This window comes from Physella acuta, unplaced genomic scaffold (genome assembly GCF_028476545.2).
Source record: "Physella acuta isolate Inbredline_101_S28 unplaced genomic scaffold, ASM2847654v3 ptg001452l, whole genome shotgun sequence".
Taxonomy (NCBI): domain Eukaryota; kingdom Metazoa; phylum Mollusca; class Gastropoda; family Physidae; genus Physella; species Physella acuta.
Window position 1 is genome coordinate 254,050 of NW_026732967.1, and position 12,847 is coordinate 266,896.

The 12,847-nt window shown below is 37.2% G+C and overlaps 1 protein-coding gene across 1 annotated transcript; it reads left to right on the plus strand.

Moving 5' to 3' along the window:
- Nucleotides 1–2,317: 2,317 nt before the first annotated feature.
- Nucleotides 2,318–12,802, plus strand: LOC131927980 (2-(3-amino-3-carboxypropyl)histidine synthase subunit 2-like; the record flags this gene model as incomplete). The annotated part of the gene is made up of 7 exons (XM_059283859.1): nt 2,318–2,482; nt 2,941–3,056; nt 3,651–3,871; nt 4,648–5,361; nt 6,186–6,258; nt 12,319–12,434; nt 12,553–12,802. Coding segments are annotated over 7 exons (1,530 nt in total), but the record flags the coding sequence as incomplete, so codon positions are not given.
- Nucleotides 12,803–12,847: the final 45 nt, after the last annotated feature.

Consider the following 12,847-nt stretch of genomic DNA (forward strand, 5'->3'; position numbering starts at 1 on the left):
CGGACACTGGAAAAAGTATATAATTATATTTCGTTGAATGGGACGGTAGACATGTTTTTTTTTGGGGGGGGGGGGGGTGGGGGGGGGCGGTGTGTGGGGGTGAGGGGTGGTGGGGGTGGTGTGTGGGGGGGTGGGTTGGTTTTAGTTTAGAGAAAAGAGACAGCACTATCAGCCTAGCGCCCGTTGTACCCTTCCTCAACAGGCCAGTTATCTAGTCTATCTATAATAATAGTTTCGCTGTCTGTCTATCTATCTATCTGTCTGACAAGAACGCTCTAGAGGAAAGACAAGCAATTTAAAAACATGCATAGTAATTCGAAAAACGAAGTATGACGTCGACACATTTAGCGCACAGAGTAGAAAATAATCTCAAACCCAGAGAGTGCACACAGTTATATGACGTCATTGATTATCGCGTAAACATTGAATACAAAGGAAATTTTGTCTAATCTAAATGGTTTGCGTGAAGAGTTTCTTGCATACAATTCTTCGGGTAGGGGCGAAGCCCCACCCCCCGCGTAAGAACGTCTGAGCCCCCCCCCCCCCTCCCCAACTCAAAAGAAATTTCCTCATCGATACTCTATAATAAAATTACCGCCTAATTAATGTGTCTAATCTAAAACGTGGTTTTCTTGCAATGGGACGGTAGACATGTTTTTTTTTGGGGGGGGGGGGGGGTGGAGGGGTGGGGGGTGTGGGGGGGGGGGTGTGTGGGGGGTGGGTTGGTTTCAGTGTTTCTTTCAGACTTTTTCCTCCCCGGAGAGGGGTGGGGGTACTTGAAATTTTCGGGGGCGGGGGTAGAATTTTCTGGGAGGGGGCGGACACTGGAAAAAGTATATAATTATATTTCGTTGAATGGGACGGTAGACATGTTTTTTTTTGGGGGGGGGGGCGGTGTGTGGAGGGGGTGGTGTGTGGGGGTGGGGGTGGTGTGTGGTGGGGGTGGTGTGTGGGGGGTGGGTTGGTTTCAGTGTTTCTTTCAGACTTTTTCCTCCCCGGAGAGGGGTGGGGGTACTTGAAATTTTCGGGGGCGGGGGTAGAATTTTCTGGGAGGGGGCGGACACTGGAAAAAGTATATAATTATATTTCGTTGAATGGGACGGTAGACATGTTTTTTTTGGGGGGGGGGGTGGGGGGTGGGGGGGGCGGTGTGTGGAGGGGGTGGTGTGTGGGGGTGGGGGTGGTGTGTGGTGGGGGGTGGGGTGGGGGTGGTGTGTGGGGGGGTGGGTTGGTTTTAGTTTAGAGAAAAGAGACAGCACTATCAGCCTAGCGCCCGTTGTACCCTTCCTCAACGGGCCATTTATCTAGTCATATAATATGGGTCTTATTTACATTGTATTAAAAAAAAAGTGTAAAAATACGGAAAGCTACGGAAATTTACGGAAAACCTATGCTCTTGTTACGGGGAAAATTTTTTTGGGGTAGGCAGCCCTGCAATATAGATCCAGATCTAGTAGTTTTTTTTTTACTTCTTCACAAGCCTTTTTACCTTTTTTTTAGTTTTTAAAATATTTTAAGTTAATTAAGTTTTTAGTGCAGGCTTTACTGCTTTGAAATTCTTTAGTAGAAAGAATAAATCTAGTTACTAACAACTTACCACCGTAACCTACTAGCACCATAATTTAAGTATTTTTGGCAGATTCTGTTGTCAGGCATAGGTTGTACCAATACACTGTCTTTGGGTCCGTTAGGGTAATCCTGCAATTTAACCTAAGAAATTATCTGGTAATGTTTGTTGTTGTGTTTCATAAACATCAGTTACTGACTACTGTAAATGATAGTTTATTTAACCAGTGAAATATTATAAATATTTTGAATCTAGGGCCTACTAATTAATGTTTTAAATTTGAAATAAGGAAAAAAAATACAATAATTAGGCCTAACAAATCAACTTATGGGCTTAAATTACAAAGGACTAAGTCAAGTATAGAAATTAGCCTAATGTTTTTTTTAAAAGAAGCACAGAAATAAAAACTTGCTGAAAATTTGTGACCATTAGATCTAGATCTAGGCCTAGATTTAGAGAAATATGATCACTAAATATTACTTAGTAAACAAGGCTAGAATTATCAAAAACACTAAGTCATTAGCTATAGAGAAATTAGCAAAACTATTTAACATACAATTAAAATAAATCTAACTAAATCTGGAAAAGCTCTGCATTATTAGAAGATCATGCCTAATAAAATATGTGTTATAGTACTACCCAAAATTATTATTATTATAATGCACTATTTTAATTAATGTTTTGATAAACAAATAGGTCTCCCTTTCAGTGTGTTTTATAATTTCTACAGCCTAACAAGACCTTCTGTAACCTGGATGTTATAGGAATGGACCAGCCAGTGTCGGCAACACCATTTTTGATGTCATCACCAGAAAACTTGAGCTTACCTGTACTTCCACATCCAGAGGGGACTTGCATGATGTTTATGATGTGGATAATACCATCCAGTGGATTTTACTCCATGGATTCAAAATGGTACAACTACTTTGTTATTTGATTAGAAATCTTTTAGCAAGTATAATAGTTATGTCAGATGGTAGTAAGTATTATGTCAGATGGTAGCAAGTATTATTTGTAGCCACTAACAGATGGTAGCAAGGATTATAGCCAGTAATGTTAGATGGTGGGATTAGGATGTGTGGGCAGGACTGGGTGACATACCATACAGTATATGATACCCAAGTAAAACCATGCTAAATGTATGAATAAAATCTTTGACACTAACATAATGTACATCTTTTGTAACACACTATCATACTCCTATTTAAGGATATCAACCTAGAAGGTGGTGGGAGTGAAACCAGACTTTAGACACAACACACTGAGACACCAAGTTAGATGTTGTACATCTGAGTTACAGAGTCATTTTAAAAAAGTTTTAAAAAGATATCAGGCTATATATAATGTTGTGATGTAATCTTTCAAATGTCCAGGTGGCGCTACAGTTCCCAGACAAGTTGCTGGTTGATGCACCAGGAGTAGTTGCCCTTATACAGAACAAAGTCAGTGATGTAACAGTGTTCATCTTAGGCGATACATTATACGGAAGGCGAGTTCCATCCATTTAAAATATTGCTTTCATATTTTTGCTTTCATATTTAGTCAAGTTAAGTTACCTTTTCAAACCTGGCGCTCCGAGGGGCAAAGGAAATAAAATTCACCTGTTTCTGTGAGTTTGACATATGAAGAGATAGAGTGGTCAGCACTATTCCCAGCCACCTTTACTTTCCCAAATGTGAATTAGGTCCCCATCAGAGCTGAGTGGATTTAGGGAAGTCCTACAGACTAAAGCTCGGGATCTGAGCTCAAGACTTCTGGTTAAGCTCTACAGCATGACGATATTTTAGCCTATATTAACATATTAAAGCAGGATATATTCTCGCTACTTTATCTATATTATTAAACTCTTTTTTGACAGTAAAAACATTAAGTCAAATGAACATTTTTTCTTTCTTGAACATTTGCTAATGTTGCACACGTACATTTTTTATTTTGTTTCCACAATAAAACTTTTTGAAAAACACTTTTTATTGCAATTGAAGTAAACTTATTACGAAAAAAAAAGGATCTTATTACAAAGTTCCTTTTTTTTTACTATGTGTAAATGTTATGCCAATGTTAGTATTGTCTCACTCTAATTCAGCTGCTGTGTAGATGAAGTTGGGGCCTTGCACTATAAAGCTGACTGTGTAATACATTACGGTCACGCTTGCTTGAGCCCCACTCAGCGCCTGCCTGTTTACTATGTCTATGGGAAATCTAGCATTGATGTCGACAACTGCATTAACCAAATAAATGAAACATGTACAGATAGAACAATGAAAGTTGTGCTAGTCTTTGACACAGAATACCTGCATGTCACAGGTAAGTAGGAACTGGTCCAGTTCATTTTAGTCTACCTGTTTTTGAACACACACCCAGCCCATCACACACCCAGCCCAGCCCATCACACTGCCAACCCCACACACCCAACCCCACTCACCTAACCCCACACCCTCACACACCCAGCCTCTCACACACCTAGCCCATCACACACCTAGCCCATCACACACCTAGCCCATCACACACCTAGCCCATCACACACCTAGCCCATCACACACCTAGCCCATCACACACCTAGCCTATCACACCCATCCCCACACCCAGCCTCTCACACACCTAGCCCATCACACACCTAGCCCATCACACACCTAGCCCATCACACACCTAGCCCATCACACACCTAGCCCATCACACACCTAGCCCATCACACACCTAGCCTATCACACCCATCCCCACACCCAGCCTCTCACACACCTAGCCCATCACACACCTAGCCCATCACACACCTAGCCCATCACACACCTAGCCCATCACACACCTAGCCCATCACACACCTAGCCCATCACACACCTAGCCTATCACACCCATCCCCACACCCAGCCTCTCACACACCTAGCCCATCACACCCAACCCCACACCCTCACACAACCAACCCCACACCCTCACTCACCCAACCCCAAAGCCTCACACACCCAGCCAATCATACCACATCACATACATACAATTTTTCATATTCTCTTAAGCACTTGTTTTTATTTAATGACCATTTCTGTTACATTAATATTTTGTACATAACTTTCCCATCCCTGTAAATGTAGATGAACTATTCAAGAGACTTCAGAACCATTTTTCCAGCATTATTCTTTCCAAGCAAGTGGATACTCACCATACTGAAACACACAATGCTTGCCTAAAACAGTCTCCATCCTTACCAACTGAAAACAATGAAAATCCTCGGGCTTCATCGGACACATCTAAATCAGTTATTTTTAAATGTGGGAGAAAATTTGAACTTCCGACAGCTGAACAGATAGACAGCTATAGCATTTTATTTATTGGTGATACTCAAAGTCCAACTTTAACAAACTTGATGATGACTTTAAACAAATGTCCATTTTACTCCTACGACCCGGCCAAAATTATTTGCAGAAGAGAAAGTTTTCAGGTGAACAAAGCTCTGATGAAGCGCTACTATCTTATTGAGAGAGCTAAAGACGCCAGAATTGTGGGTCTGCTAGTGGGGACTCTGGGGGTGACAAGGTACAAGGAGATGATAGAGCAGCTCAAGTGTGTGCTGAGAAAGGCTGGTAAGAAAACGTACACCTTTGTTGTTGGCAAGCTGAACCCCGCAAAGCTGGCCAATTTTGCTGAGGTGGATGTCTTTGTCCTGGTGTCTTGTCCAGAAAGTGTTCTGCTTGACCAGTCCGAGTTCTACCGCCCCATCGTGTCGCCTCTAGAGATGGACATAGCGTGTAACCAAGCCAGAGAGTGGACAGGAAGTTACAGCACGGACTTCACAGAATTGTTGCCAGGTTGGGTTTATTCATATCATGCCATGTAACAAGTGCTGGTCTAGGACATTAACCCCCTTTCATTTACCCCCTGCCAGAACTCCCTGTCAATATCGCCCTTGTCATTATCCCCCTACCATTACTCCATGCCAATACCCCCTCAGATTATACTCCTCACATGTTTAGGGTTAGGTTAATTGTTTAGACTTGGTTTAGGCTCCATTGACAATCAACAGGTATTTATTCACTTTATGGGTAGTGGGCAATATCATTATCATCTTTTACCATTTGTGTCGAAGACCTAAAGGGAAAATGAAGTAGAGTTTGTTTCTATGACCTCAGTGTATGTGGGATAGTGTGGTCAGCACTATGTTCACACGCTTTTGTTCAGGTGCCCATCAGAGTTGAGTGAACATCCTACAGACTCAAACCCAGGGTCCGAACTCAGGACTTTTGGGTTAATAATCATCAGCTCAACCATGCCGCCCCTGGTGGGCAAAATTCAGGTGGTTAATGTCCTGCCTCCCAAGTGTCAGATCTGTTGCTCAAAACTTTTAATTTTTTTAGAATACTTTGTCAGTGGCATAAAGATAAAAATATACATCCCCACCATTTTACTGTTATAATTAAAGTTATATTCATTGTTAAAGGAGTCTTTCTGGAAATGTGTTATGGGCAGTTTCAGACATGGGGGGGGGGGGGGGGTGGAGATGCACTCTTAAAACTTCTGATTTTCTATTTAATTTTGCCTAGGGAGGGATGGTGTATTGCACATGGAGGAGGGGATGCAGTTCTAGAGATATGCCTGAAAGAAACATGTTCAGTTACTGATGTCTGTCTTTCAGGTGGTGCCATGCATATAGAAGCACCAGACATTAGTGAGACTGATGAAGCCACCCCTGATGTGTCACTTATTGGGCTTGTAAGTTTATCGTCCTTTCTCGCGTTAATTCATGTCTGGTTAGCCAGGGAGAGATAAAAGTTTTCGAACTAAATCAATTGTTGTGAACGGGATTCCCATTGATAACAAAAAACATGGCGGCTATTTGTTAGTAGGTCCCGCTTCAAGATTTCAAAATCATCAAACGTTCCAGAAATGCAACAATTGTAAAAACTTTCAACGCTGTTTTGTTCATATGGATGGGAACAAACACATGTGTATGCATTTTTTAATATAAAAGTGTTGTGGCGGTAAGTATATTGATTTTATTTCTTTTGTTGATAGTTTGTCCAAGGCTAGGACTAGGGGACATTACTCTGACTCTACTCAGTCTTCGCTACGAGACTCAAGATTCCCAGACCTAGATCTAGATCTCTAGATCAAGATTCTAGAATCTACCAACTAAGATCTACATTGCTTTAATCTAGTTCTAAGAGTATAAGTTCATGAATTAGAATATATTAGATCTAGATCTAGTATTTTAGTGATCTAGATAAAATATTAAAAATATTAAGAAAAGGATGACGGTAAACTAAAACAGGATGACTTCCAGTCTCACTCAGCCTACAACTTACTTTTACTTAATCGAATCTAGACTAGATCTAGATATTAGATCTAGATATCTAGAACTTAGACAACAATGTTAATGTTAATAGATCTAGATCTAGATCTAGCTAGATTACTGAACTAGACTCTAGTAATAGTACTGATTACTCAGTGATTACTGTTTACTGTTTAATATTTTAGAAGTAGGCCTATAATTATACTATAATAAGAAGTAGCTTGTAGAATGTAGATAGATGTAGTAGATAGAGAGATAGTAGAATAGATCTAGAGTATGGTAGGCCCTAGATCTAAAATCTAGATCTAGAGAACCTAGTAGATCTAGATAGATTCTAGATCTAGATTAGATCTAGTTTAGGTAAAACCTACCCTAGTCCTAGTTAAGTTTAGTAAGAGCTAGATCTCTAGTAACTAGTAAGGCTAACCTGTTTTTAATTTTAAATCGATTTTTTTTAGATCTAGAATCTAGACTAGATCTACTCTAGCTATTTACTAGATCTAGATCAGTAGCCAGTAGACTCTACTGAGTAGAGTGATTAGAGTAGTAGTAGAGTGTAGTGTAGAGTACTGTAGACCAGGGGTCTCCAAACTTTTCAGCCCGAGGGCCGCATTGACTATCAAATATCAGTTCGGGGGCCAGAGTTCCTTCAAGGCATCCCTTCGGGGTGTATCCCCCCCCCCCCCAACGAAATATTTATATAGAAATATATACAAATTTCAAGTGTCTCCCCCCCCTCCCCCCGAGAATAAAAGTCTGAAAGAAACACTGTCGGGGGCCAAAATCACACTCGAGGTCCAAGTTTGCTCTCAAATTGTTCTTCACGTATTTAATTCTTAAAAATGTTTGTTCAAACAGGTATGTTGTTCCAAAGTTTGAAAAGTATTTTGATGCAAAAGTTTTAATATTAGGAAAGTCTTCCTTGGGCAAAAACGTATAAAAAAACCATTCGCCCTTATTTGAACTTGTCTCTAAGGAGGTCATTTGCTTGCAATTCAATTACCTCCATCTGCAGTTCATCTGGGAAACTGGCCATATTTGCTTCAAATGAGTTTTGAAGTCTCACTTTATCTGATTTTGAATCCAAGTAAGAAAACCGCTACTGAAACTGCAGCTGGAGGTCTTTAATGATCTCGCATACAAATGACTTGGGGAACGCAGTGGTTGCGTCAGTCGTAAAGACCTTGCACTGCTGAGAATGCGTCAAGTTGTTGGCCTGTACTTGTTCCAAAAATGACAAGTTTGGATACTCTACTCAGGACTTTCTCGCAAATTAGCTATCTTACTGCTGTGAAATATAGTAAATCTTACTTTCCTCCATCAAAAGTCCGGTAACTGAGGTTAGTCCAGTCCAAGTTATAATCAGCAAATGTTTTTTTTAACTAATTGAAAATATCTCCGGTAACAGTGACATACATCTTATGTAGGAAGCCAGCTCTTGTGTTATATTCATGTCTTTATCCACACCTCTAATGAATACAAGAAGTTGAGAGGTGGAACAGCTGTCCAGCGACTCATCCATTGCAAATGAAAAATAGCGAAACTTGCTTGCATTTTTCGCTATTTGAGTCGCGATATTTTCACCAATGTCTGCAACACGGCAGGCAATAGTATTTGCACCCAAAGATACAAATTCAAATTTTCTGGGCAAAGTCCCTCAGCCACCTCCAACAAACATTTTTTTACGTGGACAAAAAGATCTCCGCGGGCCGGATGAAAGTACCTCGCGGGCCGCATCCGGCCCGCGGGCCGTAGTTTGGAGACCCCTGCTGTAGACTATTGTAGAGTGTAGGTACTAATAACTAGACTTACACTAAATTAAAATTAGACTAGATCTAGAATCTAGATACATTTAGGGCTTAGGGCTTACAGACTTATCAGACTACAGTGTTGCAATGAGTAGATCTATTATATAGATTAAATTTAGTTTGAAATTGTTACAGTAGTGCTACTACTTTTCTAAGTAGTAAGTAGTGTAGAATACTAGAAGAGCAAGATCATAGATCTCCATCAAGCTACAATAGAGTTTAGTTAGTAGTTAGTTAGTCATAGTAATAGTACCAAAAGCAGTGTAAGTAGCACAGTAAAAAAAGTATTACTAGGCCATCTACTATTGTATTAGGCCCTTTTATTTTTAGCAAGATAAAGTTTGGTTAAGTACTAGTCTTCTAGCAAGTTGCCTAGTAGTAAACTTAGAAACTAGATCATGTGTATTAGTAGTATTAGACTTGTAGGCTAGTCTTGTTAGTCTAGACCAGGGACTATAAATTCTACAATTGATAACTTTCAGCCTTTTAGTATAAGCCTAATTATTATTGAATTACATGGTACAAAAATTAATAAATTGGTCAGAGTCAGTATGGTTACAGTTAGCTGTTAATAGAATTAAGTTTTAGATCTATTGACTACAATTTTTACAAGTTACATTCACAAGTAATGAAAATGAAACTAATAGTTTTGTAATAGTTAAGATATGGTTAACTGTAAACCAGATATTTTAGTTTTTTAACCCAAGCTAAGTAGATAGAAAACTGAACCTTTACAATAAATTAAACTTTATATATATATATATATATATATATATATATATATATATATATATATATATATATATATATATATATATATATATATATATATATATATATATATAAATATATATATATTAATATCTCATATTAGTTAAATGATTATTTTAATATAATATATGGATAAACTTAATAATTTATTATATTTAAATTCTCTAGGTACTTGGCAAGCAATTTTCTCACACTTTACTGTGGCTATTTGTGCTGATCTTGAACTAAAGGTGAGCTGAATTTTTTTTTTATAATAAGCCATTTTTCAGCTTAAGCCCAAGTTTGAAATCGATTCAGTGTTCTAATTCTTAAAGAATATGTTGCTACTAAGATTATTTACTGTAAGTATTAATATGTATGGCTTGATAGTGGGACTGTCAGACAGTAGCTTTCACATTTCTATCCTAAAAGATAAGAGTTCAGATCCCTGGTTTTAGTCCAGGTATGATGTCCTAAGTCTCATGAGTACCAGCTCTCATGAGTACCTGGCTCAAGATAGGGAAATTAAAGGTGGCTGGGTATATACCTCTGAACACTCTAATTTTACATGCAAATGTCACAGAAACAGGTGAATTTTAATTCAACTGCTATATTGGCTGTCTGTTTTAATCAATGATTAATTTTTTCATATTACAGAAAGTTGTTAAAAATATTATTTATTTAATTTCTAGGTAAATGGAACAGCATGGATGTGGATTTTTAGACACAAGGAAGCTGAATTTAACTTTTAATGAAGAATTTAAATGATGATTGTCCATGAAAAGAAATATTAATTATATACATTGTAATGCTGTATTGATGCATCTTCTGTTTTAAGTAATTAAAAAACCATCCATTTATGAAATTCTTTTCATTTTTTTTTTCAATTTTAAAACTATTTCTGTTTTGTTATTTGAAAACAATGATGAAAGTATACTGAACTGCCATTGAAATATTAATATAAATGCTATTGTTTATAGTTTAATTCTTTCAGAAGCAACTATATTGACATCAAAACTGAATCTTTATTGTACACTAAGTATAAAAGCTTACCCGCAAACCAGTCCATGTCAACAATTTATTGACATCCAAACATTAAATTTTTTTAAAGGTGATTTTTCTTAAATAAAACAAACTACTTTCATATGGGATAAGAAACATTTAATTTTGAAATTGATTGGTTTATCAAATTTTAATGGAGCTGAAACTAAAACACTGGGTACAAATTTATTATTACATTGTTTCTCAGAAAATTGCAAATTTTGAACATAAGAACTGTGGGAAGTAGGCAATGATGTTAAAATATCTCTTGAAACTTGAAGAAATTGTGGAAGGTTTAGAGATAGAAAACAACATTTCAGAAGATGATGTTTGAAATAATGGTAAAATATCTTTAGCAATTGTCACTGAATAAATATTTTCATTAGACAAATAACATTTAGGTATAGAAGAATAAGGTACGTCTTCAGATTTTCTTATCAGCGAAGATTCTGGGTGATTCTCTTTGTTACCATCGGTCAAACGACAAGCCAATTCTGGAAAATTCATTGGGTTCTTTGCCTGGGCAGCTAAATATATTTAAATTAAGTTCATGCAAGGCTTTAGAAACATCAATAGGATAAAACTCTATAATTTCATTAACTTTTTATTAATATCAGTTCCAAAGGAATAATATAAACAAGTTACACATCATCCATAAATCAAATTTGCAGATATTTCCATTTCACCAAACTTTCTCTAAGTCATAATATATATTTTAAATTCATGGCATTTTGTTAGGCTAGATATGTTGACTTTTATTTACCACAATAATCTGATTATATAAATTAACAACGTTGCATTAGGATTACCCAGCTATCATACATTTTTACTGCCCTCCTTTATGAGGGGGAGGTAAAAATCATCATAAAATGTGTGATGCAATTTACAGATGAACCCTCTCTCTCTCTACCCCTCCCCCTATATATATATATGTATATCTACATAATCTCTAAAATCATGTTGGTACCTCTACCTGTTTGAATGTTAGTCCCTTTTCCTTCAACTGTTTCTGTGTGGATCTTCTCCATGGGGGTCATCTATAAATGACGTCACGCATTTTTGGACGATTTTTACCTCCCCCCTCCCCCTACACATTGTCACAAAAAGCCAGACCCCCAGCCCCTAAAATGACGTCACACAGTACTAGATTCTAGATCTAAATTACTACAGTTGCCTACACTCGAGATTTAGTTCTGAAGTTCTACAACAAGACTACACTAAACTTCACTAGATCTAGAATAATCTAGATTCTATATATAAATTGATATTGAACATATTCTAATCTACCTGTCTTAAAGAAAATAGCCTATTTATTAGGCCTAATTTTAGTAATTAATTCCACTCAACTACACTGTAAAATAAAAGAAACTAGATCTAGAATCTAGATCTCTAGACTACTCTTGAGTCTATAAATTAAAAATAAATCCTGTATGTCGTATGTTACCGTCTAAGTCGGAATTTTCAAGAGGGCGTTTTTTTAAGTCATAGACCTAGATATAGAATTCTAGATCTAGAACTCTAGATCTAGGCTATATAATATAGGCTTGATTTCAGATTTACGATTGAAATCTTTTAGGCCTATAAATATCATATTTTATATAGATGTATTATTATTATACAGGTTGTATTCCAGATCTATCTAGATCTGTATAAAATATAATATATTTGTGTGTGTGTGTTATTTTAAACTTAATTTACTTAAAACAACTTATTGTCGGAATTTTTTTTATTCCAAAAACGAAAGTAGATATCATAACTTAAAAAAAAAATTAATAAAAAATATTCACATTTGGTTTGAAAAAACAAAAAAACGCTAGCTGGCAACTACCGGAGCGAGAACTTGGTAAGCTACTTTAACAACTTACAAGCCCAATAAGTAACAAAGTGAGGACCATTGGCATAAGAGACCAGCCTGATGTCAGCCATAGCACCAGCACAGAGCTTTCATTGAGATCAGAACAGATGACTGTGGCCATATCAGCAGATAATGCCGGTAGACTTCAATTTTAAAAAAAAATATTTAAAAAAAAATATAAATTAGTCTGAAGAGTTTTGAAATTGTATGAAAAACATTTTGATCCAAGTTTTTTTGTCCATCATCTTTGTTGCAGGAGAATACCTGGCCAGCAGAAGTTGGAAAGGGCTGGAACAAAAGTTGGGTGAAACTCCAGTGGTCAAGGCAACAGAAGGACAGTATGGGATAGCTTCATATTACCAACATGAAGTTTCTAAATAAAGTTTTTAAAGGAGATTTATATTAGGCTTGACTGGTTGTCATTGAATACAAAGGTTTGAATAATGTGTTTGTGTGGGAGGTTGGTATATAATTTAAAAACTTGCAACTAAGTTGTGTAAACTGAATGTGATACTGGCTTTAGGTATCCTTATGCCATGGTGGTATCACAA